This window comes from Poeciliopsis prolifica, unplaced genomic scaffold (assembly GCF_027474105.1).
Source record: "Poeciliopsis prolifica strain line A6 unplaced genomic scaffold, Auburn_PproV2 SCAFFOLD016, whole genome shotgun sequence".
Taxonomy (NCBI): domain Eukaryota; kingdom Metazoa; phylum Chordata; class Actinopteri; order Cyprinodontiformes; family Poeciliidae; genus Poeciliopsis; species Poeciliopsis prolifica.
Window position 1 is genome coordinate 6,670,998 of NW_026562391.1, and position 26,768 is coordinate 6,697,765.

The 26,768-nt window shown below is 41.0% G+C and overlaps 3 protein-coding genes across 5 annotated transcripts; 1 reads left to right on the forward strand and 2 right to left on the reverse strand.

The window, feature by feature from the left end:
* The first annotated feature begins 12,407 nt into the window (after positions 1-12,407).
* Positions 12,408-16,609, forward strand: LOC129366764 (protein Hook homolog 2-like). 2 transcript variants are annotated; one of them, XM_055040789.1, is made up of 4 exons: positions 12,408-12,626; positions 12,704-12,784; positions 13,391-13,506; positions 16,071-16,609. In XM_055040789.1, the coding sequence occupies exons 1-4, from the start codon at positions 12,570-12,572 to the stop codon at positions 16,102-16,104; spliced, it is 288 nt and encodes a 95-aa protein (XP_054896764.1). In that variant the 5' UTR covers positions 12,408-12,569; the 3' UTR covers positions 16,105-16,609. The 2 variants fall into 2 exon arrangements, with proteins under 2 accessions (XP_054896764.1, XP_054896765.1); XM_055040790.1 differs by lacking the exon at positions 16,071-16,609 and adding an exon at positions 13,878-13,965.
* LOC129366765 (bestrophin-2-like) lies at positions 13,536-20,617 on the reverse strand. The gene is made up of 10 exons (XM_055040791.1): positions 20,448-20,617; positions 20,139-20,328; positions 19,052-19,146; positions 18,282-18,515; positions 17,523-17,677; positions 17,249-17,326; positions 16,106-16,258; positions 15,938-16,018; positions 15,668-15,822; positions 13,536-15,465 (listed from the first exon to the last, which is right to left on the reverse strand). Exons 2-10 carry the CDS (start codon positions 20,288-20,290, stop codon positions 14,691-14,693), a joined length of 1,878 nt encoding a protein of 625 aa, XP_054896766.1. The 5' UTR covers positions 20,291-20,328; positions 20,448-20,617; the 3' UTR covers positions 13,536-14,690.
* A 542-nt stretch (positions 20,618-21,159) lies between these two features.
* get3 (guided entry of tail-anchored proteins factor 3, ATPase) lies at positions 21,160-26,206 on the reverse strand. Of its 2 annotated transcripts, none has more exons than XM_055041716.1 (8): positions 25,929-26,206; positions 25,572-25,805; positions 24,774-24,921; positions 23,991-24,139; positions 23,745-23,895; positions 23,541-23,648; positions 22,996-23,193; positions 21,160-22,454 (listed from the first exon to the last, which is right to left on the reverse strand). In XM_055041716.1, exons 2-8 carry the CDS (start codon positions 25,712-25,714, stop codon positions 22,326-22,328), a joined length of 1,026 nt encoding a protein of 341 aa, XP_054897691.1. In that variant the 5' UTR covers positions 25,715-25,805; positions 25,929-26,206; the 3' UTR covers positions 21,160-22,325. The 2 variants fall into 2 exon arrangements, with proteins under 2 accessions (XP_054897691.1, XP_054897692.1); XM_055041717.1 differs by having other exon boundaries at positions 25,572-25,839.
* Positions 26,207-26,768: the final 562 nt, after the last annotated feature.

The window sequence follows — 26,768 nt, forward strand, 5'->3', positions numbered from 1 at the left end:
AGATGAAGTCAGAACCTGCTGCTGGAGGACGGCACATTTACTGATGCTCTCTGTTCAGCTTGGAGCCATTTAAAAAAAAAAAAAAACAACTGATAGGCATTTTCTCAACCGACATAAAAAGAGAACCACAGACAACGTTTGAGTTTTCAAGCAAGTCTTTTGCAAAAGGAGAAGGCACAGCAGACCACTTCCTCAAGGTGTCTGCCGTGCGTTCTGACTCTCTGCATCAGAACTGGTCTTTTATTGCAAAGCATAGCAGGAATGTGGAGGGAGGACAAAAGGAAGATCTACACACAGGCCGTGTAAGGACTATCCCAAGATAAGAAATGGCTGCAGCTTCAAGGTCTAACAAGTCCCTATTCTCAGAGATGTGAATACTAAATCTATCAAAACTACAAATGTAAGAATGATAACAAAACATAATTATTCTAACAACAACATTTCCCCTCGAGACGCTAAATTATCTCAAAGTGTCTGGGTCTTGAAGTCGCTTCTTTCCTATCTGCAGATTTCCTCCTTGCGTTTTGGATTAATGTGGTTTGTAGAACAAGAGACACTGCAGCATTCACTGCTCAGGTTTTTTTTTTGTGTTTCGCATTTTGCCACATTATAACCACAAACTTCGATTCAATTTAATGAGATTTTGTGCAGCTGTAAAGTGGAAGGAAGATGACACACATTTTAAATATTTTCTTAAATAAGAATCTGAAGGGTGTGGCATTTGTAGCTGGCTCCTTTCGCTTTGATACTCCTACATGAAATGTAATGCAAGCAATTATTTTCAGATGCTTTGAAATTATTAGAGTTTTGTGGCGTGTAATTTAATATTTTTAAAAGTCCAGCTTATGGATCCAGAGGTTTGTTAGAGAACCTTAGCGAGCATCAGAAAATAGCGGAAAGGTCAAGTTGACTCACAGACTTCTTCCACCTACCAAACACTGATCAGGTATCAGAGGCCAGTGGGAACTCTGGAGGAGCTGCAGAGAAGCACATCTAAGTCAGGAGGAAAATAGTTGTGCATTGCAGCTAAGCTCGTTCTCTCAGCTGGGAAAGAATTCAATACTTCCAAGAGTCAGGATGTTTAAATGCGTCAGAGCTGGTGTTTCCCTGCTGGCACTTCGATATTCCAACGCTGCTAAAGCAACCCGTGCGAAAGGGGGAAAAAGCATTAAGGAAATATCAAAAAATCCAACATGCATTTATTTTTAATGCAAAGAACAGAAGGGCCTCTGAGAATACAGAGTGTTCCCCCCTTTTTTCTTGGTTTTGGTTCGACTCCACAGTTAAGAGTTTGTGCTTAATCCAAAAACAATTAATCGACTCACCAGCTTGCAGAAAATGGAAGTAGGTATCACAAGTTTAGTGTCTGAGTATAACATCTCTTGCTTGATACTTCACCATTGTTTTAGGGCGAAATATGACAAAAGAAATGTCTGAAAATTGGATTTTGCGTTTTTTTTAAAAAGCGCTATACGTTCACAGCTCGGTCATTTCCTACTGAGAAGAAACGATTTACGTGTTTGAACAACTAAGAGCCAAAACATTAATCCAAACCACAACCGACAGAAACGCACAGAAGTAGTGACAACATGAGGAAATGACTCCTCATGTTGTCATTTGGCAACATGAGGAGCAAAAGAAATTCACGGCGGCTGTACGGACGCGAAAAAGTGTGATGAGTAAACATTTACAGCCAGCTGAGGAAAAGAAAAAGGAAGCGAGCTTATCCAAAAATTTACATGAGAAAGTATTTACACAGTGAAACGGGACACGTGGAAACAACAGAATGCAATAAACAAAACTCATGACTCGTAAAGCAGAAACCCAGAAAAACCTGAGCAGAGCCAAAAGACATGTACGTGGTGAAGTGTGGGAAGCTACATCATTAAAATCTACCAATGAGAGTAAATCTGGGTTTTCGCTCCCAGTTTTACACAACTCTCTGTTGTTTTTTTTTTAGGAACCTGTCCAGCAGAGGAAGTGATCAGCAACCTAATACTCCTTTCCGATGAGCTGCAAAAGATCTCTGATGTGTTCAGAATTTTTTTTTTTTTTTTTTAGCTATACTTGCCATGTTTTCCAACAGACTTCCTGTATTCGTTTCAATAGCTGTTCCCGAGTGTGATTTAGCAAGAGTATTTCCACTGAATCAGATGTAGGTCGTGTTCAGTGGAAAATACAGACAGATAGCAGCGCCACACATCACAGAGACAGACTCACTGCGTGTTTTTCAATGAAAATGCACTACTTATAACGCTATTTCATAATTGCTTATCAGTGTATTTATTCCTCCTGCTTTAAACCAATTTTGATATAAAATTCTCATCTCTTAGAGATGTCTGACACTGATTTGACAGTTACTTGATTTTACTCCTTTTTCCAGTGATGGTGATGTTTGTTCAGACAGCTCACTCCTATGAAATATGAGATCAGGTCAAGCTGTCAAAACAAAGGAACTTTGGAGACCAGCGGCTTTTAGAGAATGTTTATATTATATCAAAATAAGCTAAAAATAATTGGTTGTCTAGATGTTTGCAAACCATCTCAAAGGCCATTTCTGTTTCAGCTTTGACAAATTCTCCTAAAAAGCTACAATAGGTTTCTTTGCTGCTTCTGTGGTTAATCTCAGTTTATGTGGATTGAGCAGGTAGCGTTGAACTCTTTCCAAATCTCAGATGATAGTTCTGCTCAAAGCTTGGGATATATTTTTTTATATATATAAAACATACAAAGCTGTACTTCAATTACTAATTTTATGTCTGTGAAAAGTGCTTTGTAAATAGTCTTTACTGACTTAGTTATTTACTTACTTACTAATTAGGTATCTTGCAGCACCACTGTTTATTTAAGAGTACCAGAGTGAAGAAGACTTAAAACAGCGGCATGAAATACTTAATGTTTAATTGAAAGACAATTTTAAAACTGCTATTTCCCTTCCACCTCATAATCAGGCTATATTTTCAGTTGGACTGTAACATTAAACCTCAAAAACACACACATTGTGCATTATATAATACACATACACATCATTATGATTTAATATGACAACATATCTTTGCTCTAAGAGCGTCTCTACATCATCACGTTTTGTTTAAGGTTCCAGAAAGGCTCGAATTGAATCCAAGAGTTACAAAATGTAAAAAAAAAAAAAAAAAAAAAGCAAAAAACAAAACGACTCACTTTTGAGCATTTGTTTTTGTCTGTGCTCTCTGCTCTAATTGGACGCACACGGTCGCCCTCAGAGGTGCTCGCATCTCTGAGGTGTTTGTGTGCATGTGCTCTCCCTGCATCTGCAGCTGTCTGAGGGCGGTGGGTGGAGGGAGACGTGCCGTAAAATGAGGTCATCATCGCTGTTGATTTATGTGACAGAAACCATTATTCACACTCTTGTGACTTCAGCAACATCTCCACTGACAACATGAATAATACATTTCTTCCCAACCAAAAAAAAAAAAAAAAACTAAATAAATGAAACAAAACAGCCGCCCCTCCCCCCTCCCACTTTCTCCTCATCTGCTGCTTGGCGAAGTTTTGCTTCATCATTGCAGACGCACGTCAGCCTGGAATGAGGCGCGCTCGTGGAAGTTTGTCCCAGTTTTACTTCCGTACGTGGCTGACGAGCTGCCATCTTTCATCCAGTCCGGCGAGTTTAGCCTTTTCTCTCTTTTCTGGGTAATTTGTGAAATTACACAACAGGAAGCGGGAAGGAGTGTGCGTACGCGCGTGCGTAAGTGACTGCGCTGCGCAGACAGACGGACAAGCGCCGCGTCACGCCCAGCGCACAATAACAGTGATTGCCACGCGCGACCGTTTCTCAACACAGGTGTCTTATTGACTCATTTCTGATATGTTGCGTTCGAGGCCAGCGTCAGTGCGTTCAGCAGCGAGACGCTCTGCTCTGCACGCCCAGGAACATGCTGAGATATGCCTGATTGAGAAACGCAAAGAAGTGCCAGGAAATAATAGTCATGGGAGTAGGTAGAGGGGATTATGGGGGGGAGGTGGGGTGAGGGCTGGGGGTTCTGGATGTGCTTTTTGACTGCAGAGCTCCAAAAGCTTTGTTTCCCCGAGAAGCTGCGAGCCAGGCTGCAAGGATCAGCGCTTCCAAAGCGAGGTCGGCGTGGTCAGAGAACGATGGGAAAGATGAAGAAGGGAAGGGAAAAGAGGAGGGAGGTGGATGGGGGGGTGATGGGTTAGGGGACAAGGGACAGCCGTTATTGTCAGCCTCTATCAGGGAGCCCAGGGGTGACATGGAGGCAGGCAAGAGAGGAGGAGGAGGAATAAAGAGAGAGGTCGGGGTGGGAAAGGCGGCCTGCTACGAGTCACCCCTCTGCCCTGGAGTCCACGTTTGCCGTCTCATACCATCTCTCCCCTCCCTGCCCCATCTGGTCACAATGCAGATGTGTCGGCCTGCAGCAGTGAATCCAACAACGCGTTCTTCTTGACCCCGGCCTTGGAAGGTTTGCGAACTGGGAGTGGAGGAGAGTTAGACGAGTCTGCAGTATGTAGGCATGAAGCGTCGGTTAAAGCCGCAGCATGTAGCTGTCACAGTTTTTAATTTACATTTTTGTTCATACATATCCTGTCAGTTTAATATGAGAGAGATAATCTGTAAAAAGATTGTGCTGTCTACCTCATCACCTGTGCTAATTTTGCCTTCTACAGAAATGCCCCATGAGAGTCAGGAGGAAGATCTTAGCTCCGTCAATCATCCTCGTGTATGCTCTGCTAAATGTGGTAATGGTGGAGAAACAACTTACCATTCCAGGAACCGTATAGTAGAAGAGCTCGATTTTAACACAGATTATCTGTATCGTACCTTAACTTCACGAGTCACAACATGATGATAGTTTTACGTAACATTTGTGGTCTTTTGTAAAAGTTACATATTGCAGCTTTAATGTACCAAATTCTTCCAGACATAGTATGTAGGATTTTAATAACTAACTATAACTACTTTTTTTTTTTGTTTCCATGAAGGTTTCAGTCTTTACTGGCAGAATTTCATTCATGTCTGTTTCTATCACAGATCTCATCACTTGTCACAGATCCTGTGTTTTTGTTGCAGTAATATTGGATGAGCAGATAATTGAATAGTATAATTCTCAACAAGAAAACTAATTGAAGACTTGTGTTTTTGTTGTTGAATTATTCAGTAAATGTGTTGATCTGCTCAGTGAAAGCACCTGGCTAGTACCAGGGTGAACCCTCCTTTGTCTTAAAGCCTGATTTTTTTGTGCCGACGCGATTCTTTATTAATGGTTCTGTCACTGCAAAAGGACAAACAAACAAACAAACAAAAAAAATCCATATAAAATGTTCATGTCAGGCTCCCCGGTAACGCGCAAATGTCCACTCTGCTTCAGTCCCGGTAATGATATCACCCGGGTTGACTTTAATAATCACTTGCAGTCATGCCGTGGAGACGCTGCCTGTCTTGTTTTCAGATGGTTGGGAGAAAAACATGTTTTGCTGCCTCTGCCACTGCTGAAGGGCTGGGGCCCAGACATAAACACTGGTGGCTGGGCAGGGAGGCTGCTGTCAGGCTGATGCTTCAGGTGGCAGCCGGCCGGCAGTCAGGCAGTGACCCTGCTTTTTGATGTTTGAACTCTAGTGCAGAAATTTGTATCAAAATCGTCTCAGTTTGCCATCTTACAGGTACCAATTCACAGGACACTATAAATGTGATGTGAGAACAAAAGATACATCTTCTCTGTTTTATTTTTATTTTTAAATGAACATTTTAAAAGGGCATTTGTACTGACTCCGATGCCACTAAATAACTTCTGTATGACCATCTGCCTTTAGAAATCACTCAGAGTCCTCATGTCTGTAATTACACCTCAGAATTAACCCAGCTGCCCCGTTTCTGGCCTCAGAGGTTTTTATTCAATAACCACAGTTATGAAAATCAAAAGATCAGGGCGAAAGTTGTGGAGAAGCTTTTCACGCTTTCACCTGTAGATTACTTTAGAAATCATGCCTCATTTTTCTCCCACTTCACAATTTCGTGCCAGGCGTCGTCTTGCTCCGTCTTGTACCGTCCGAATTAAAACGCCGTAAAGTCGGCTTAAGTGTCAAGCCGTGTGAATAGTTTTGCAAGGCACTGCATAGAAACAAAACCTTTTTGAAGATCCAGCATTTTCCAGACCATGAAGTATAAAAAGAAGCTAGATCCGGCACCTTGGCTGAGCACGCCTTAAACCGTTTTTGTTCTTCCACCCACCGCTCATCCACTGCCAGCTCCAGCGATTTGCATTAGAGCGTGCATGGACCCTGGTTAATTAGATTTTTAAAGATGATCCCTTGGAAGCACATCTGAGGTGATTGTTGCCATTAAATATAACTTGGTGCAGGATTATATAACTTTCATTTGATGCCAGCAGAGGGAATAAGTCTGATAAGCAGAATATTCCTCATATTGAGCTAAAAAGTTGAAGCAAAAATTGCACATGATTTATATTTACATTTAATCTGCGATGAAATATTTCTTTTGACCTAAAAAAAGCCACTAAGGAAGTTTCGGTATTTGTGCTTTTTAAAATCGGACAATTTTGGCACTACCTTGGAAATATATAAGAAAATGAAAATAATGGAACTGCAAGAATAAAGTTGTGAAACTGAGAGAGTAAAATAGAGGAATTACTTGGATTTAACTTTAGATGATGAATTGAATTGATTCTCCAATCGGGCTTCATGGATGATTATTTGTTCATTTGGTTTTGAACTTCTGGATGTGCTCGCACTTTTTGAATTTAACTCTTAGAATTTAAAAAGAAATATTTTAACAACCAAAAGTACAATTTGTATGGAACATACCAAATTAAACATTTGATTTATTTTAATTTTTTTAGTCCAGGAACATAAACAAAGAGAAAATACTATGAGACCTCTTAGGAAAGTCGTTTTTTTCCTCGTTTAATAAAAAATTTTGGCAAAAGGAAAAAAAAAATCATAAATATTTGAAAAGCTAAGCAACATAAGCAACAATTTGTCTTACAAATAGTTTTTATTTTTATATTAGTAATTTCAAGATGAACTTTTTAGAAGTAAAAAGGGTCTTATGAGTGATTCCAGCTGAAAAAGGAAGGCGCTGCCAGGTATGGATGATGACTTTGTGTTGTCACAGACATGAGGTTTTGTTTTGGTACCAAGCATTTTTCTTAAAATGATCTACGCATGAAACTGTTGTGAGCTTTACAAAATGAAAAATATTGGGCACGGCAGATTTTTCCTCACCCATCAAAAACAGTGAAAATTCAGGCCTGCACTATTTGTGTTTTATCTTTCCAACCATCTGCATGGTTAGCATTAGCTTGGAGCAGCTTTTCTCAGGGGTAAATGGCAAGTTGTGAGAAAATCTCTAGAGACAGACGAACACGATTTGCGCATCTTGACAATGTGAAAAGTATTCAGATGGTAAAAGTTGAAGGAAGAATTGCAAGGGCTGCCACTTTTGTAGCAATGCCTGTCAGAACAGGAGCAGAAATGTTAACACATATTTGAATGCTGCTACAATTTAACTGTTTCACTTTGCTGTTTCTCTCAAGTTCTCACTGAGTCAGCCACAATCAGATGTGGCTGACTCAGAGAGCTTTTAATACCGGTTGTGGAGCCAGTTTGATAAGTCTCCAATCTACTGTTTCCTCCATGTCACCGGATAAATCACAAAATAAGTTTTTAACCTCATGAACGGGAGTTCAGGTTTGGGGACTTGTCACTACTTTCTGCCATGATACCAGAGTTCAGTGTTCCAGACATAACTTTGATATGCTCCTCTTTATGTTATGTTCTGGCTGCATTTTGCTTACTTTTTTTGATTACACATTTTACATACCTTTTTATTTTGAGCTGCAATTGTTGGGAGCTACAAGCCTGAACCCAGTTTGAAAAGGAATATGGCTATAAAACAGTACAGGATATGTAGGATACAGAATAGGAGATGTGATCTTATTGCCATTACTGACATTCTTTGGAAAAGAAAATGACTACTTTAAAATATATCTATATAGGTTAGATCCTTGGACTGTCACTAAATTTAGAAGGCTGACCTATTATTACAATAGAAAAACATCAAATTAAACGGTGCCTTATCTTAAAGATAACCTATCATAAACATCCAATCGCTATGGACAAACATAACATACCAAAGACATTCATCGTACTATTCTACCGTTCGTCTTGATAAAATTACATTCAAAACTGATTCATCCTGGATCAGGATGAAGTGATAACATTTCACTGCTTAAACAAGCCGTACAGCTTGACGGCCAGAAAGATACTACGCCTGTATCTGCCGCTGGCGAGGAGCAGAAGAACCAGTCAACCGTCAGGGCTGACCGGCAGACACACGGAAAACAAGACAGACAAGTCCTAACACTCTGAAAGTACTTCTTCAGGAAGGAGGGCGAGCGAGACTGGGAGTGCCTGAAACAAACACACACGCAGCAGACAAAAACAAATGTGAAAAGTATCGGGTCAGGAAGGGAACACCAAACAACGGCTGGAGTCACGTGTGTGTTTGCTTGGTGGAAAGAGGACATTAGACCTTGTGACATAATGTTCAGAGACACAAACAAGATGGGGTTGTAAACTGTGTCTAAAGCATTTTGTGGAAAAAAAAAAATCTCATGTTTATCTACTGCAGATGTTTTATTCTTCATTTACTTGCAGCTGTATAATATTTGTCTTGAATAGGTGGATGGATGGTGTCTGTGTCTCTTCTTAAACAAACTGGAACACCTCCCGCTCATTAATCCGTGCTCAGAGAACTGCTTTTCTTACTTTTGTCATTTAGCTGGTTAATTAGTGCATGTGGCACAGCCAACAATTAATGAAAAACAAATTAAACACAAGAAATACTGGACAAACAAAACTATGCAAAAGCAAATTTGTTTTGCTTTTACACAAGGAAAAGCAAAAACAAAAACATTTTATATATATATATACACTGTATATATATATCACAAATGAAATGATGCAAACAAGACAGCACACAATTGAGTAGATTTTTATTTGCATGAAGCAAATAATCTTGAAGACTTGAAGAAAGTTGTGCAATCAGACCAACAAACTTAATATGATCAGAAAGTATCAAAAGTCTCATTTCTTTATGAAACATATGGTGCAAGGAAAACGCTGTCTTAAACATTTCATGTTTTTTTTTTTTGCCTTTTTGTCACACATAAATGTTTCGGATCCTCAAAAGTATTTTTAATGTCAAAACAAGAAGGATCCGCTCGACATAGCAAGACTGTGGTCCAAATCGCACCAGAAGGTCCCCTTCTGAACAGCTCAACATGTAGGTTTTGCAGTGGTCCAGTCAAAGTCCAGACTCAAACCCAGTTGAGGTGCTGTGGAATGAGTTTAATCAGACCCTTCAACATGGTTCAACTTAAGACGACTGCAAGAAGAGTGGGTTGAAATTCTTCCTCAGCGATCAAAAAGACTAATTACAGATGGATACTATTTACTTTTCCTATTATTTAGTTTATGTTGTGTGAATCAGGAATCTTTAAAGGCACAAACATGTTTGAAGTGCACAGATCGGCAGCAGCTGAGGGTTTGGACAACGTTTCTTCTTCGACAAAATCAGGCGGCATCAGAGGCTGGATGTATCTGCAGAACAGTGACAGCAGCTGTATTGACCTGTTTGTTGGAATGTGACACAAACACAAGATTATCACTGACATTTTGGGTGTGTTCATTTCCAGTTTTACTTCATATCAAAGTGAATCAGACCCCACTCCCACTCGTACTTCTTGCTGGACTCGATACCCAACAAGAAATGCAATTTCTCCAGCCAACGTTTGCAGAAAGGCGACTGAAATAAGTAGAAGAAAAACCCATTTCTGCCAACTTTCTGCAGGTTGTGGAGTACTTATCAGGCTGTCCTAGCCAGAGTCACAGTCATCTGTTTTGATCTGTGGGACGAGCTGCTGCGAGGAAGCCGGCGGTGATGAGACAGAAATGTTCAGAAATTACAGTCTGTGAGACGGCACCTAAGAAACTGCAGCAGTAGGAGGGAAGCTTTCACACCAGATGTTCGAGCTGCTAACAGGAATCTGCGGCACTCGGTGTGTTTTTGTAGCATCTGTGACACGCATCTCTCATCACTAAGTAAACATTCACAGGTTTCAGATTCCAAGAAACTTATCTGACTCGGTTTCCCCTCTTTCCTCGTTTCTGTTTCTGCTTCATTCACATTTTCTTTTTCCATTTCAGGAGCGACATTGTTTTGTTTTCTTTTATTATTATTATTTTTTTCCACAAGTACTTCATCAACTGTCAGCCGACAGTGGCAAAGGCATGCAAGCAACCTGGGTGGATGAAACGCGCTGACATGTGAACGCGCGCAGTTCTTGTGGTTGAAAATGGTCTGATGGTTCATGAGGAGCAGCAGAGTAGAGCTCAGTTTCAGTAAGCCTTCCTGCTGACCTCACTACTCCTGGTTCCACAGAAAGACGCAGTTCTGTGAAATCCTCCCCCACACTTGTGTTTTCACACTTAATAACAAAAGCGCAAACCTCGTTTCCCCTGAAGCCTGCGCTAAAACTGGAATAAGTTGACCTTTGTTGACACTGAAAGAGGAAAAAAAAAATCTAATGTTCTGATGGAAGCAACATAGCTGGACAGTCTGGCCGATGCTGAATCTCTCCTGGTATGCAGAGGCTGCAGGTCTTTGAAGGCGGTCAAAGGAGAACCGGGGGAACCAGAGAGGTTTTGGGTCACTGAAACTGCTAATGACTAAGACATGCAGATTAACTCATGGATTATTGTGGAAGCATTCCAACACCCTAGCGAGACACATCTGATGTCAAATAAACTACATTTCACACAACTTTCAATTTTTTGGTGTCATTATTTTGGTGCTGGAATAATTTCAAATGTAACTGATATCTTGTTCTGTACTATTACAGAGTTTCTCTTCTAATTAAACAACAACCATGAGTTTAAACAGAAAAGAAAACAAAACGTACACTGGATCCCGCAGCACTCTGTTAACATTGGAACATAAAGTTTCTATAAAATGTTTCTCTTGTTTGTCATTGAGATTATTCAATCATCAATTTTTTTTATCTGTTTCTGTTTGCTTCAAATGCTGTGTTAAAAGCAGCACACCATATGATTAAAATTCACTTAAAATGCGACATCAAGGCCAAGAGTTGCAGGGAAATTTTATTTAACTGAGGTTCTGTGGTGTAGTTATGAGCAATCAGTATCTTATCTATACCAAACAGAAGCTAGGAGGATTCCTACTGATTGAAGCTAACAGCCCTTGAGAACAGGCTCACAGTGAAACTGAGATCCTGGTCTGAGTTCAGCCTCCTAAATTAAATGAAATCTCAAAGATGTCCTTGAACGTTGCATTTTTAGGTTTTACACTGTACCCCATATTCAAATCTGTCTTATCCAAAAGAAGTGTGTATAAGAATCCACAGAATACTGTTGCCTTGCACTGGTGTGACATTTTGGAGCGTTTAAGTTGTCTGAAATGGCCAACATTCACACAAAGAAGGGGAAAATTGTTGACTTCTCATTGGCAGTTGTCCCTAAAAATGAATCTGAAAACTGAATGAATTGACACATTTCAGTGCAACTCTTCCAATGTGTGTGAATGTAATGAACTGACAAACATAGTAGTTTTATATATATATATATATATATATATATATTATATATATATATATATATATATATATATATATATATATATATATATATCAATGGAGGAAAAACCCGGCTCTCCTCTCAGCCTTCAAACTTTGTTTTCTGTTTGGAGCAGGTAGATAGATACTGACCACTATTAAAAACCTCCCTCCAGTAAGTAGAACAGTCGAACTAAAAAAAATCTGGAAAAAAAAAAAACAGAATCAGAAATAGAGAGAAAGTAAGAAAATCTTTTTTAAACTTATGCCGTTTTACATAGATGTACGTTTATTTGTCGAGGCTTTTTCAGGCGAATATTAAAATAAATGTGTTGTTTGTACACTTGGAGTAGATAATGAAGATCATGTATATGTTAAAACTCTTTGTTCTCTTTAAAAAAAAAATCCCTCAATTATTAAAAAAAATAAAAACCAACTGCTCAAAAAAAAGACTTTTGAGGGATTTGTATATGTATGTCATTTTATATAACGCAGCTCATTTATTTATAAGAAAATCCCAGCATTTGCTGCACGCACGCTGCCCTGCCCTGCGTTTAAACAAGAATATAATCAGCAGTATCTGCTGTCAAGATAATTGCATTGTGTCATGGAACTTAACCACTAATCTCCTGCCTGGTGACTGGCTGCCCAGCAGTGAATGTGCCAGAGTCAGCAGGATGGTGTGTTTGACTCTGACGAGGAGGCGTTTGGGCCTGCAGCACCTCTCCATATTGTTCTCTATCAGCGGCACAACAAAAAGGGGTCTCTGCTGCGAAACGCAGCCGGGGGCAGCACCGGTCGGCAGACGGTCGGGGCAGGTCAGAGGGGTGCTGCTGTGCAAGCTGGTCGGTCACGCGAACGCTGTGGTTTTTTTTTGGTGGTTACTGTTGGCCCCGTCCTGCTCAGATCTGAGTAGGAAAAATGAGCGGCGACAGTGAAGCCTGTGGGCCTGACACCCTGCAGGCCGAGGCCTCACAGGTGAGTTGCTGCAACGTCACTCACAATGGGAGCTTGTGTGAGGCTCAGATGATTTTTTTTTTTCCAAACTGTTGCAGCCACTTGACTCTCAGAGTGAGACAGCCAGATCCAGACAGGAGCAAGAGGAAAAACTGATCCTGGCTGCGTGGCGAGCCGTGGTGAGAGAAAAATGAGATAGTAGCAAACACACGACGCTCTCAAGCAGTGTTATTTTGATAACGTTTCCAGAGAGACCATAAAAGCTGAAAGGGTCTGTGGGAGTGTCACACCATGCTCTGCTGTGTTTCTATGAATCAAACGTGTGGGTGTGTGAATTCAACATGTTTTAGTCACATTAATCCCTCTCTTTGCGATTGTTTCACAGCTCTGTTGTGATTGAGTTTTCTCGTTCTGCTGAACGTAATCGAACAATCCCACTTCTCCCTTTATGGCCTCGAAATGTTCTGCTAACTTTTCCTACATCCTGTTTTTTCCTTTTCTTGCCTCGGTCTGGTCTTGTCATACGTCTTTGCTACTTTGCTACACGTGCGCCGCTTTTTGTGCTCCTTCTTGTGTTTTCCCAAGTTTCTTATACAACCAGTTTAGTCATAGGGCTGGCATGGCTCTAAGCCAGGGATTAGATAGGGGCAAAAAAGATGACGCGTGATGTAATAAATTAGCGGCAAGACTCTTGACATTTGTGTTTGCTCTACTGGTTAAAAAAAAAGAAAAGAAAAAAAAACTGGACCAGACAAGTTTTAGTATTTGTGTTTTTGCATCTGCAGCAGCAGAGCCTGTCTGAGAAGGACCTTGCAGCTCCAGGCCTTCCTCAGTCTTTCCTGGCCCAGCAGAGGCGCTCCACCCAGGCGAGGAGGGCCCGCAGCGCCCGCACGGAGCCCCGGTAAGAACAGAGCGTCTCTGTGCTAAAGGAGAAGGAGGGCGTGCGAGTTTTTGGTGGGCTGTTATCCCCACCTGCTGGTGATGTCAATCAGAAAACAAACTGTCTGTTCCTACCGGTTCCCTGGGTCTTTAAAAATATACAGAATAGCATCACATGTGAAATTTTATTTTATTTTATGTTTTTCAGTATGTTGTTCGAAGCGCTGAAAAATATGACATAAAGACAATGAAATCAAGCGGAAACATAAACATAAAGTGACTTGCAGAAACATTCATATGTCATTATTGGGATTTTATGTGACCAGTCAACGTGCCACTTTGTGTTCGTCGTCTTCCAAAGGCTTTCTCACGCCTCGCCTCCCTTCCATCCAGGTAACAGCTCACCAGTTGACATGTACTCCCACCCGAGCCACGGTTCTCTGCAGCTCCTTCAAAGTTTCCACAAGCACGCTTGGTGCGACTATATGGTCAGCCGTGTTTCGGGAGGTTTGCAGTTGGGTGACATTATGTTCTCGTGTGCGTGAAGCGTTCAAATCCCGGGATGTTGTTTTATAAACTAACTCTGCTTTAAACTCTCGTTACATCTTTGTCTCTGACATGTCTGGCTTGTTCATTATGTTCGCTTAAGAAAACTCTGAAACTTTCATGGAACATCTGGATTTATATGCACTATATTAAATACATGTGACCTCTACTAATTGGATGACTTGTGAGGACAGTTTCCAATCTGGTGGTTTTAGATCGTGCTGAATACAAATGCCCGTTTTAATTTGTCAAAAGTTCAAATCCATGTGTTTTTATTTTGGCCTCCTTGAGCAGTAAGCATGAACAGATTCAAATTTAAATTTGTCCACTGCACACAAATAACAACTAAGAGGACTTTACAAAAGTTACTGGTTAATAAATCTCCACTGGTCAACGAGCAAAAATCCAACATGAACTCCTCTCTTCTCTTTGTTTTTAAAGTTTACAGGAGATTAAGTGTTTATTGTATAAATAAGAGATAATACAAGGGGGAAATCATGGACTCTGTTATGTTGTGCATTTAATTTCTTTAAACTTTAAATGTGATGCTAAGGGAGCAATCAGGAATCAGGAATAACTCTTTGTACCACTTCAGCTTTACTTATAGAATTAAACCTCTCAGCGTTCACAAAACCAGACGTTTGCAGCTTGTCGCCAACCTCAGGACCCCGTGAACTCTGACCCCATGCTCACACTGCGAAAAAGCTGAGGCTCGATGTAAGACGGCACGGTGAGGAGGGACATTTTGTTCCCAGCAGACGGTGGTTTGGGAATGGGAGGCGTTGCTCTGGGATGGCTGATCACTGGCTGGGAGCTGCAGTGCTCCAGACTGGACTGGGCGGTCGGGGGAAACAGGAAGGCAGAACGGTGGCGGGATGCGTTAGGAGTGGCAGAGGCAGGGCGAGTAGATGTCTCCCTGGAGGATGGAGGAGGAGGAAGCAGTGACACAAGAGCTGTGGAAGTCTCCTCTGACTCCACGTCAGCTCCATCTTCATCCCTCTGAACTCCTTCAGCTCCTTTTGCATCCCTGCTCTCGCCGGCTGAGAAGTTTCCTTCTCGTCTTCCCAGCTCCTCCCCAAACTGAACATCCACCAGCGGCGTCCTGGGACTCTTGTCCTCCCTGAAGCTGCACACGGTGCTCTGGATGTCCTGGCCCAGCCCTGATGGCAGCGACCCACCTTTGCCAATTTTACAACTTTTCTCCTCCTCTTCCTCCTCATCGTCACTGGTGCATCCGTCGTTGCTGGGAGAGTGGTACAGCCTCTGGAGCTGAGCCGAGGTGCGGCGTAGAGCTCCTCCCATGAAGCCAGTTGGGGATGGAGCCGCGTGGAGGAGGCGGTTAAACAGAGCCATGTTGGGGTGGCGAGTGCCGGATTCCTCCAGATTCTCAGCAATGTCCTCCAGAGGTTGGAAGTGCATCTCCTCCTTCGGGATCCTGCAAATGGAAGTCAGGATCGTTTAGATTTTAGGCTACTGACAAATCTAAACAATATTTGTCGAGAATGATGTTTCTTGGGGAAAGATGTGAACTCTTTCTCAAGGCTAAAAGGAGAAAACTTCCTATGTTTCAAACACTAGGCAAGGGGGATTCTCACTCGGCCCCTCAACGTCCCAAGAGGACACGCGGAGAAACTCACGCCATGTCGAAGGTGGACCCTTGAAAGGACGGTTTACGGAGGACAAAGAGTGTAGCTGCAGTGTAGGGCGGTCGGGGATTGGAGTCGTTCCAGTAACGGTCTCGCTCCATCATCGGGAGATCGCCGTACATCTCGTCCACGGCCATCATGGACACCTGCACACAAAATGTAAAACAGAAAAGTCGGAGCCAAAACATTTTTTTTAAAAAAGCAGAACATAAGTCAAAGTCTAAATGGTTTTGAAATCACGCTTAAAAAAAAAAAAAAAACCTGAAAGTTTCTGTCAATTAGCCAGTTGGTCTCAAAATCATCATCATCTTCTCCAAAGGGGTTAATCAGCTGCTCTGCAACCTTCAAGAGTAACAACAAAAGACTGAATGTCTCCACTTTCTCCCGACATCAGGCTGGAGCAAAACATCAAGGGAGCCGCAGTCTGACCTTGAGCCACCCCGTGTAAAAGAAGAACTGCAGCAGTGTGAAGATGGGCACGTAGAGGTCCAGGTCATGACCCGGGTAACCCTGACCGGGGTCAAGAAACTGCCGGCCAATCAGACACACGAGGAAAAAACTGTACACTGCCAGAGTCACCACCTGAGAGACAAACAGAGGCATCCGATCTGCGCTCATGCATTTTCTTGTGGCGCCCTCTCGTGGACACTGGTGGTAACTCTAGTGAACTGACAAGCTCAGCTCGAAAGAAGAAGTTACACATTTAACTAAAGTAAAAACATATCTTGCGTTTGTATTAACTTACTAATGTTACAAAAGTTTTTGTTCTGAAACATGAAAGTATTTTATAGATTTTTTCTTTTCCAGAAATTGGGTATTTTGTTAAAAGTCTCAAAAATAAAGAAAGTTTTTGTGTTTTTGTAAGTAACATCATTACCATTTCATTGTTTAATCTTCCCAGGTGTCATGTGCACAGCCTGGTGAGCCAACTGATTAAAACTTGTAGAGAAACAGAAATCAGGTCCTTCTTTGTCCGACACGGCGTCCTCTCTATAAGTGAGTATTTTGATTGACGATCTCCAAAAACTAAACACAACGAGAGCTGCCAGTGTGTGCTGCCTTTTGGCAGGCTGTTCTAATATAAAATTGGCTTCACCACACTTACATTCCAGATATCTCAAAATGGTTTATGTCCAGACATATTAGTTAATTCATATATCTCTAATTGCCTTGGATTACCATTCAGGGTAGTCCAAATGTAATTGTGTCTAGTCAAAGCCAATTTTTAGATATCTAAAATATCATCAAAAATATCAGACAAAACTGATTTTATGTCAAAACTGCCTGCCATACACATACTTGGGACTGCAATAGCTCTTGGCCTTCGAAAAAAAAAAAAAAAGAAGACAAAGAGAATGACAGCTTTGCAAAGAGGAATGGACAAACAAATTCAGTCTGTGTGTTGGTCGATCACAGAAAACTCCCGTAAAATACGGAAGATTGTATTTGTAATGTGAGAAAAAGCGAAAAGGCTGAAGAGTTATGAATGTTTTGACCAAAAGTCTTGATTAAAATACCCTAAGGTCTACCAAAGAGAAACTCAAGATTTACCAAGTCTGTGAATGATCTTACCTGAGTGTACACTAGAGGCACGCTGATCATGTCATAATGAAACAGCATGCTGCACTTCCCTCTGAAACCGTTCAGTTCCTGCGCACACACACACACACACACACACACACACACACACACACACACACACACACACACACACACACACACACACACACAGAGCAGCCGTCAATCCACAGTCTAAATCTCCATTCAAAAGAGTAAAGAAACTCTGCAGCTTAACACTATTAGCCAGCGTGTGTGAAGGTTTCTGTGAGTTCTGGCTGTGCTGCACCTGCAGGAGAAGTTTGAGTGTGTGATCGTCTTTGATTCTGCCCTCACAGCGAGCCACAGCTGCCAGGTTGGTGAACCAAACGCACGGGATCCAGTATTTGTTGTAAGGAGAGTGGAGACCCTCAAACTTCTTTCTTTCCTCTCTTGTCATAAATCCTGCACAGAAAACAACATGAGCCATTGGTTCCTATAAAGATCTATTAAAACATGATGGTAGTAAAATATTACTTTAATATACTCTTACAGACTCTCAAACTATGTCAGCTTTTTTTAATTTTGCGAATGAAAAAAAAAAACAAAACCAAATTTATATTTCAATGCTGTGGAGAATATCTGTGTTAAAACCCAAAGTATTAATGGAAGAAGAGCAGATTTTAAACATCTTGGTTATTACTATAGAGACTGAACACAGGTTGGTGGACCAAGAAGAAGCTGGTTCCCTGCTGCTTGTGTGTCCAAAAAAACGTGATAAGGAATAGTTAAAGTGTTTCTGAATATATAAAATGACCTAAAAATAGAAATTTATTGCGTGTTTTTTAATGAGTAAATCTCCTTGTGTGTCCTCTGGTGAGTTCAGTGAATGCAGAAACAAACGCCTCACAATCATTGTGTGCATTACCATCTGAAACACCTCTGACCACTTTCTGGTGGTCTGATAAAGATGTGGCATCTCTGCTCAGTGGTGTTCATCACAAACCATGAGAGAAATAAGTCAATGCACCGTGCAGGGCGACCATTCCCAGCCGCCACCTGCTCTCACCAGCCTCCACCACGTGGTCCATGGTGGGGAACCGTTTGAAGACGGCCGTGCTGACAGAGCGGAGGATGAGCAGGGCCGAGAGGCTGGCGTAGCGCATCATGGTGCGTCTCAGCAAGCGGCCTCGCTCGTCGCTCCCCTGGAGGCCCCCGGACAGGACGCACATGAGCCTGTCGGGCAACGGGATGCTGGTGTACTGATTCCACCAGCGGTTCACCACCAGGGTCACGTAGAAACCTGCAAACAGCAGCACAGAGATTTAAAACTTTCTTTCTTTTGTTTTTTTTTTAAATTTTGTTGCATACATTGTAGAGTTTCCAATAAATTAAGTTCTTAATTTAGAGTTAGATTTTTAGCTCCAGAAAAACATTCAACGGAACGAAGAACTATCATGATGCAGCAGAACAGACTGGTGAATTATTTATGTATTCAGTTTGTGCCAAATTAATTATCAACTAAGGATTACTCATGGGTGCTTTATATACGGTAACACTGGTTAAATAAGAAAATGAGTCCATCAGATTCATTTCTTGCACCTTTTTCATGTGTATTTATTAGGAAAATGTTAACTGGCCTTTAATTACTGGTTAATAAAGTCAGCTTTCATTGATCACCGAAAACATCACACCATTGAACATCCTGAATAACTCATGAGTTGCATATTTAATATGTTTTACTAAATCATAAAAAAAGGTCTTGTGTCATGTTGTTAGAGCCACACTAATCATAACTAACCCCAAGTCTGAAAATGCCAAAAGACTCTAAAAGCTTACCCAGTACAAAGGACATGGGGATGAGACTGGCATAGTGGTTGCAGTAAATTGCCAGCTTTTCAAAATATCTCTTCTGATCGTCATCCAGGAAAAATCTGAAACGATGAAATGATCCAGAATGTGTCATATAAGGCGTCATGGAAATGGTGATTATCCACAGTTGCAATTAGATCCACCCATCGTGAAAAAAAATAACTTTGGGGTGATGTCAGACTTTTAAGGATTCCTTTGACTGTTCTGTCTTTATTTCAAGGAACATTTCTAAGTCTTGGAAAAAGATTTACAGGTTAAAAACGTGACATTCCAACCCACGGTAATGTTTAATATAAATATCCCTCCAAAAGTTAAAAGTAAATCACACACACTTTCTGCTGCTGGAGTAATTTGACTTCTCATTTTGACCAAATAGTTTGTTTTTCTTTGCAGACGCCTGGATTAAAAGCATGTTAGCCTGTTTTATCCACAACAGAACCAAATTGCGTAAGATGTTCCTGCTGGAACACGATGCTGTGTTAGCATTTCGATTATCTACTTGTTAATTGGTGGTGAAGTTGAGGAACTCTGGAGTGGTTATCCAGCTTCATAATTATAATCAACTTTGTGAACTAAACATATAATCAGAAAAACAGACCAACAGCATGACGCTACCTCCACTGTGCTGAACAACTGGTGCAGTGATTGTTGGTTTGATCAGCTTGGTCTTTGTCTCGTGAACATAAAACTTTTCTCAAAAGTTATTAAACTTCTTCGTGTGGACGACTGCATGTCTCCTTAAGTCTCATCATCACATCTAAAACAAATTGCACTCACACATTGTTGTTTGAACTGATAATTTTAGGAATTTACCAACTGCAGTCAGTCATGGCAACCAGCATGAAATCAGTCAGCCTTGTCTCTTCAAAAGATTTTCGGAAGGCCGCTTCAGGAATACTTTCTACTTTTTGTCCAGCATCTAATTACAAAAAATCTAATAAATGTACATTTGGACACTTTTGTGGCTTAAGTAAGTCACTAGAAGCCCCAAATTAAGTATGACATTGACACTCTTGATGAGTGTGTATAAACTTAACAGCAGTTCCTCCCTCACCTGTAAGTGACGCTGGTGGCTGTGTACATGGCGAAGAACGCCAGAAACTCTTTGTAAAGCACCTTGTAGATGCTGCCTTTCCAGGCCAAGAGCAGCTTGGAAAAGCCGCAGAATTTGGCATTTGCAACTCTGGCGGTGTAGGTGACCGTCATCAGGAGCCGAGGATTTCCAGGTCTCCAGAATGAAAGCGCTGTTTGGGAAAAGATGCAGCTTCTAATTGAATCTGTTCCATACGTCCTCGTCAGAGTTACTATACCTTCAGGAAAGTTTGAATTTTGATTCATCACTCAACTAAATGCATCATCCTACCTTTCAGAGGTGCGTCGTTCAGCCAATCTCCTCAGAGCATCTCCGCGCGCAATTGGCACGCGTCCCGCTCTGCGTCCCACTCTGCGTTCAGCAGCGCCGCTTCTCGCCGCCCTGAGATCCTCTGGCGTCAGCTCCGCCAACCCTCGTGGGGCTTGCGTGGTCATAATCCTCGGCGCTGTCCAGTGGTCAGCGCGCCCCGGGGGCAAATCCCCTCCAAGAAAACAAAGAGGGGGAGGCTCGTTAGCGCGGCCCCCGACCGGGCGAGCGATGCCCAGTGATGAACCGCAAGCGACAGGCCGCAGCGCCGCGGCCGGAGGAGCGCGCAGGGCCGAGCGGTGCAAGCAGGGAATTGTTAAACAGGGGCAATCGGACCGTGCAAACTTTCCTGCTCAGCAAAATGACAAACAAGAACCTTTCTGGTTGTCGGTAATGAAGCTGCAGACTGTTGTGCGTTTAAACGACTCCGCATATCCTCTTAAGATGTTTTCTTCAAAGGTCATCTCAGGCCTCATGTCACCTTCAGTCTCTTTTACTTGACTGATCAACACTGGAAAGAACTGAAAGGTGTTGCAAGCATGTATGTCCACCTTCTTTAATTCCGATGCCCCCTAAATATGTGATTAAAGAGCTATTTTAAACCACTCTAAAAAGATAATTAACCTCATGGAAGCAAAGTACAAAAGAAAAAAATTATAAAACACAAGACCAGAAGCAATTTTAGCTGAGGAAAGTTTAATTCACAATTGAAATATAATTTAAATAAAATCTATAGAAAACAGATTCTTGAAGCAATCAGAGACAGAAAACAAGAGAGATGTTGACAGGTGGAAGCATTGACCTTATACTTATTTTCCAGTTGGGAATGCTTCAATTGAACCAGAATCTTTTTTTTTTTTCATTCACAGCAGTAAAGAATGCATACAATCATTAGCTCAAAACTTCAGTGACGAGTTATGTTCTAAATAACTACAATCAGAATAGTTATCCCGATTCTTCCTGTAATGGTAATCAATGTTAGAGAGAAGTGGGCTGATGTGTTTTAGGAGGTTCTGAGTTCAGCTTCAACTTACTGAAATGTCACACTTTGGTCTTACGAAACATGTGGATTCGAACCAATGATGCCAAACAGCAAGCAAACCATTCCTGGAATGAAACAACCCTCAAGAACTGAAACTAAAAGAATGATAACATTTCTCGTTTTGCTCCTTTTTGCCAACAATCTGTCATTTAACTCTGAAGTCGTAGTAACGTAAATGAAACCGAAAAATATACAAGACGTGAATTTGGTTGCAAGTTCAGTCAGAACCTCGACTGGAAAAGAAACAAAAGCACCAAAATCACAGAGAAACCGAGGCGTTGACATCAACCACCTGAAATTTGTTGAACGAACAGAACTGAAACGGTTAGAACTGAACTCTGACCCGAGATAGGATGGTTCTGTTGAGACCGAGTTGATTGCAGTAAGACTAGAACGACTGCCACAAAGGATATGAACACGAGAGAATAAACCGAGAGTTAGACTGCATATACGCACCGCCTCTTCTCACAATGAGGTTGCGTGTGTGTGTGTGTGTGTGTGTGTGTGTGTGTGTGTGTGTGTGTGTGTGTGTGTGTGTGTGTGTGTGTGTGTGTGTGTGTGTGTTCTCATCAGCTCCCCTTCAGTTTGGGAATGTGAGTGTGTTGTTGATGTAGGGGTGTTCTGCTTCAGAGGACAGAGTGGATCATTATGAGGCCGTTGCTGCAAGGTTTAAGACGGGGCGGGGTGGGAAAACCCGGAGCAGGCGCGGTCACACTGATGAAGAGTTTTATCTACAGACTTAAGAGGGAAGAGAGGGGAGATTCGGGGGGCTGTTGAGAAGAGGTCCGACAAGTGAGAGATCACTTGTTTGGGGGTTTGTATGGTTCCAGAAGCTGCTTCGAGAATGTGTTGACCTTGTCGGCGCCGCGAACTTCATGAGGCAGCAGCGGTAACTTTACTATGTGGAAATCTTCGTAAAGATCCTCCATCTGCAGGGACAAAGCAGACCAATGATGAATACATGGGAAAGTAGCAGTCACTGCTTTAATTATTAAATCATTACACATCAGTGAAATAAGTCCTGCTTCTTTTTCTAATAATATTACAGTAATCCACTTTATCCCCTTTAGTTACATCTAAATAGATTCCAATATGGATGTAAATGTTATGATTTATATTTCCTAATTAGTCTTTATTCTACAGATGTTCAGGTTGTATTCTTGTAAACTGCAGGCTCCTTTGACAGTGGATGTCTGTGTGCATCTATTTGACTTTTGAAATGTCTTTTGTCTTCTTTTGTCAAATAAAGGCTCTTCAGAGTGAAACATATTACTTTATGTGATTCAGACAATAGTTCAAAGCATTGGGTCACATTTATTTTACATTTTGTTTATCCCTTTTGCATAATTTTGGGGAATTGGCTGATGGCAATAAAGAGACAAAAGAGTCAACAAATGAATGGTCGTTCTGACATTAGTGTCTTAAAAAAGTTAAAACTCTTCAAAGACCGGAAACACTCGCAGGCCGTACCTGGTCTAAATATTTGGACTGAATTTTGTGACGGGCGTCACACATTTTACAAGGCTTCTCCGCTTCGGGAAAAACCAGCTGGTTGACGATGATGTTGTGTGTGTCGATGCGACACTTGGCTAGTTCCTGGATCAGCCGCTCCGTCTCGTAGAGCGACAGGAACTCAGCGATACAAACACAGATGAAGGTCGTCTGTTCCTGGAAAACATTCCCAGAGGCAACAGAGGAGTTAGAAAAAGCACAGTCAGATGGACAAGAGTTGTCATAAGATACAAAGTATTTCACCACTTTCTAATGTGTATTCAAAGCAACCAAGTTATTCCGGGATTCATGAACAAAGGGAAAGACTGATGGACACACTGAAGAACAGAAAGATAAATAAACAAAGAGTGGGAAGACAGGTGAAGTGTACTAAAATGTTAAAACATTTGATTCCAGTAATTAAAAGGTAAATTTATGAGGTAACACAAACTCAAGGTGACTTGAGTGACTCAAGTCAGAAGGTGACTTCTCAAGAGTGACACTATTAAATGAATGATACTTACAGGATCTTTGAACTGCTCACTAACGGAGCGAATAACTGGTAGAGTTTCCTCCAGCTTGGACGCCAGCTGGTCTGCATTCATGTCACCCAGACCAAGCATGTTACACATCTGGGAATAATAATAAAAAGAGATGCTATTAAAGCCTCGCTGACAGTCATTTCCTCACACGGCTATTTAAACTCTGGTAGAAAAATCCCAGTGCACCTGAGAAATGAAGGGGCTGATCTGGTTCTTAATTTTCATGAGGCGACCCAGCCCTCGCTCCACGATGGTGGGGAAGTTGAGCAGACGCAGCGTGTGGCCAGTCGGCGCGGTGTCAAACACCACAACTGAGAAGTTCATTCCTTTCACTAACCTGTTTCAACAGGCAATTAAGCACAGCAGTTTAAATAAAGCATCGCCAAACATCATTTTACATTTTGAATTTTTATTTATGCAGTTATTTTTCACCTCATGACCTCTGCATAGCTCATAGCCTCGTCAATGCCAGGGAAAGCACTCATGGCTTCCTGCATCATTTTCTTGCCCATGCTGAGCATGTTGTCCTCCTCAAAGAATTCATCAGGCAGTTCGGCGACACCCAAGCTCGGGTCGATCTCCTGTTTAAAACAAATATGAATGATGAAGAAAATATACAAGTGGCCTGCTGTTTCCTGCCCTTGTGATACAGACAAAATGGTGACCTAATGCAAAACGCTTTCCAAAAACAGGACAAATAAACCTCTTTGTGGTTTTCTTAATGGCTGACTCCAGTTTCCAAATGCTGGGTCAGATGAGACATTCTGACAACAGTGTCATAGATCCAAAAAACAGATAAATAAATGAAGGACTAAGCTCAGGCATCTTAAAATAACACCATATCACTTGGAAAAAGCACTAAATTTGACTAAATTGATAAAAAATAAAAACTTGGATAATTATAGTTCTGGTGATTAAAGTTGTTTATATAATTTTGTCAGTATGTCTTCAAATCTCAGTGCTGTTTTAATTTTGTCACACAAGAACTACGTAGAAAAAAACAATCACATGTACAATTTGTTACACTAAACATAACTTGCACGTGCAAGTAGTCCATAATGTAAAGAACCAAAAGTTTCTAATGCTAACAACCTACCTACTAACTCAAACTCTTGAGCCTTGCTACATACGTCACCAATTAAATTCTGATTCTAAAAAAGTACTTGTGATTTGTTCAAAAGAATTTTATTTTTTGTACTATTCATCATGACTTACCATTGCAAAGAGGTTGTCGTAGCCCTTAACTTTAGTAGGCACCTTCGAGAACTTCTGGTCAAAAGCATCAGAGATGTTATGGGCAGGATCTGTGGATATGATGAGGACGCTCTCTCTGACGGCAGCCAGCTGGACGGCCAAACTACAGCTAAACACACAAAAATAAATAAAATAATTATCACATATGTTTTGGACACTTCATTTCTAGAATTTTGCAGAATGTGAATAAAACTTCAGAAAGCTAGAATTAAAAATTCCACTGCAAATCTTCATGTTTAATAAGTTAATGATGGTTAGTGATAGCCACGTAATTCAGTATGGATAATAAGTAGGAGCTTTGTTTTGAAGATTTCCTCATGTATGTGTGACCTCTGACCTATCCTTTCTGATTGTCGTTTCACGTAGTCGTCCAATTCAGTTTATACGATATATATATAAAAAAATTAAATGAAAGTACGGCAGGAAAATCCGTAGTTAAAGGAGAGCGGCATTAAGACGAGAACGTCGTGATTTAATTTAAAGAACAGAAATTAATGAATTGTGTCACTGGCAGCAGGCTAACTTTAGCTGCTGACTGTGCCAAATAGTATTTAGCTACCCGATAAACGACAGGTGACACCAATTTACCCACAAAATACAAGTAATGATGTTCTGATTGATATTAATTATTCCTATCAATAAAACTAACATTACTTGTTCATTATCTAATCAATAAAAACCGTCAACGTGCATTAAAAGCTAGCTTGAGGTATTTATTTCAGCTAGCGCGAGTCGCTAAGAGCATTTCCTTCGACTTACCTGCAGGTGGTTTTACCGACACCACCTTTCCCACCAACGAAGATCCATTTCAGCGATTTCTGTTCGATTATGTTCTTCAGAGTCGGTTCTAAAGGCTCCACATCAGGCGCGTCTTCAAATTCGTCGTCCATCGCAGCGGCCATCTTGAATGTGTACAGTCACCGTTCAGCTGAGGCGAACTGCTGCGTTCAAGAACTCCCGGAATTGCAAATGATAAAAGCAACCTTTTTTTTCCTGCGGATGTTTGCACGGAGCACAATAAGTGACTCTGCAAATACATTGGGATATGTAAAGTGCACTGATCATGTCAATGATGCTTATTAAAGCATATTCTTAAATGTAATAAAACTAACTTACTCAGGGAATTGTTGAGTTTTCGGTCAACAACGGAATTGTTGACCTTTGAGTCAACAATTCAGTTGACTTAAACGTTGATGTAGACGTTTAATCTACATCAATCTCACTGACCAGAAACCTGACTCATCAAGCCAAGTCTGATGATGCCAGTAATACTCAAAAACAACAAAAACAAAAAACGTGCATTTGGTAAATCCTATGTGCGAGATCAGAAATAGATCTGACGTACTTCCGGCAAACAAACGCAAGCCGCCAGTTTTGAATGACGAAACAATTGTGTACTTTAAGTAATGGCAGTAATGACAACTGCATTTAGACTTGTAAAAAAGCAAAATGCCCGTCAGTTGTTGTCATGGTTGATTGTGCGTCCAGTTGCTCCAGACTAATCCTCGAAAACATCCGGAAACTACGGGAACCGACACGGTTCACCCATTTTCCTACCCAGTGTCATGCATTTATCTTGGGACTTTATTTATGAAAAAAAAAAATCTGGACGAAGTGAAAAACAAACAAAAAAAAAGACCAAAAAAGTTATTACAGTAATGAAAAAGCTCAATTTATAACATGTTTGTTTCAATTTATTCTGCTAATACAGCTAAGAGAGAATGAATAAACCAATCTCAGAAAACAAGAACATAATTGAAGTTATGCATTTTTAATCACAGAATTACTGGTCTACCAGCGTATGCTGATATACTTCTTTTGTACTAATCACTAACTCAGTGCAATTTAATAAAATGTGCCAATTAAGCAAACAAAAAAACTTAAAGATAAACTAGTTCTGACAACCCTCCGCCTTTTCTATTTTGTTTAATCTGTCAGCTTTTAAGTTTAATTTAA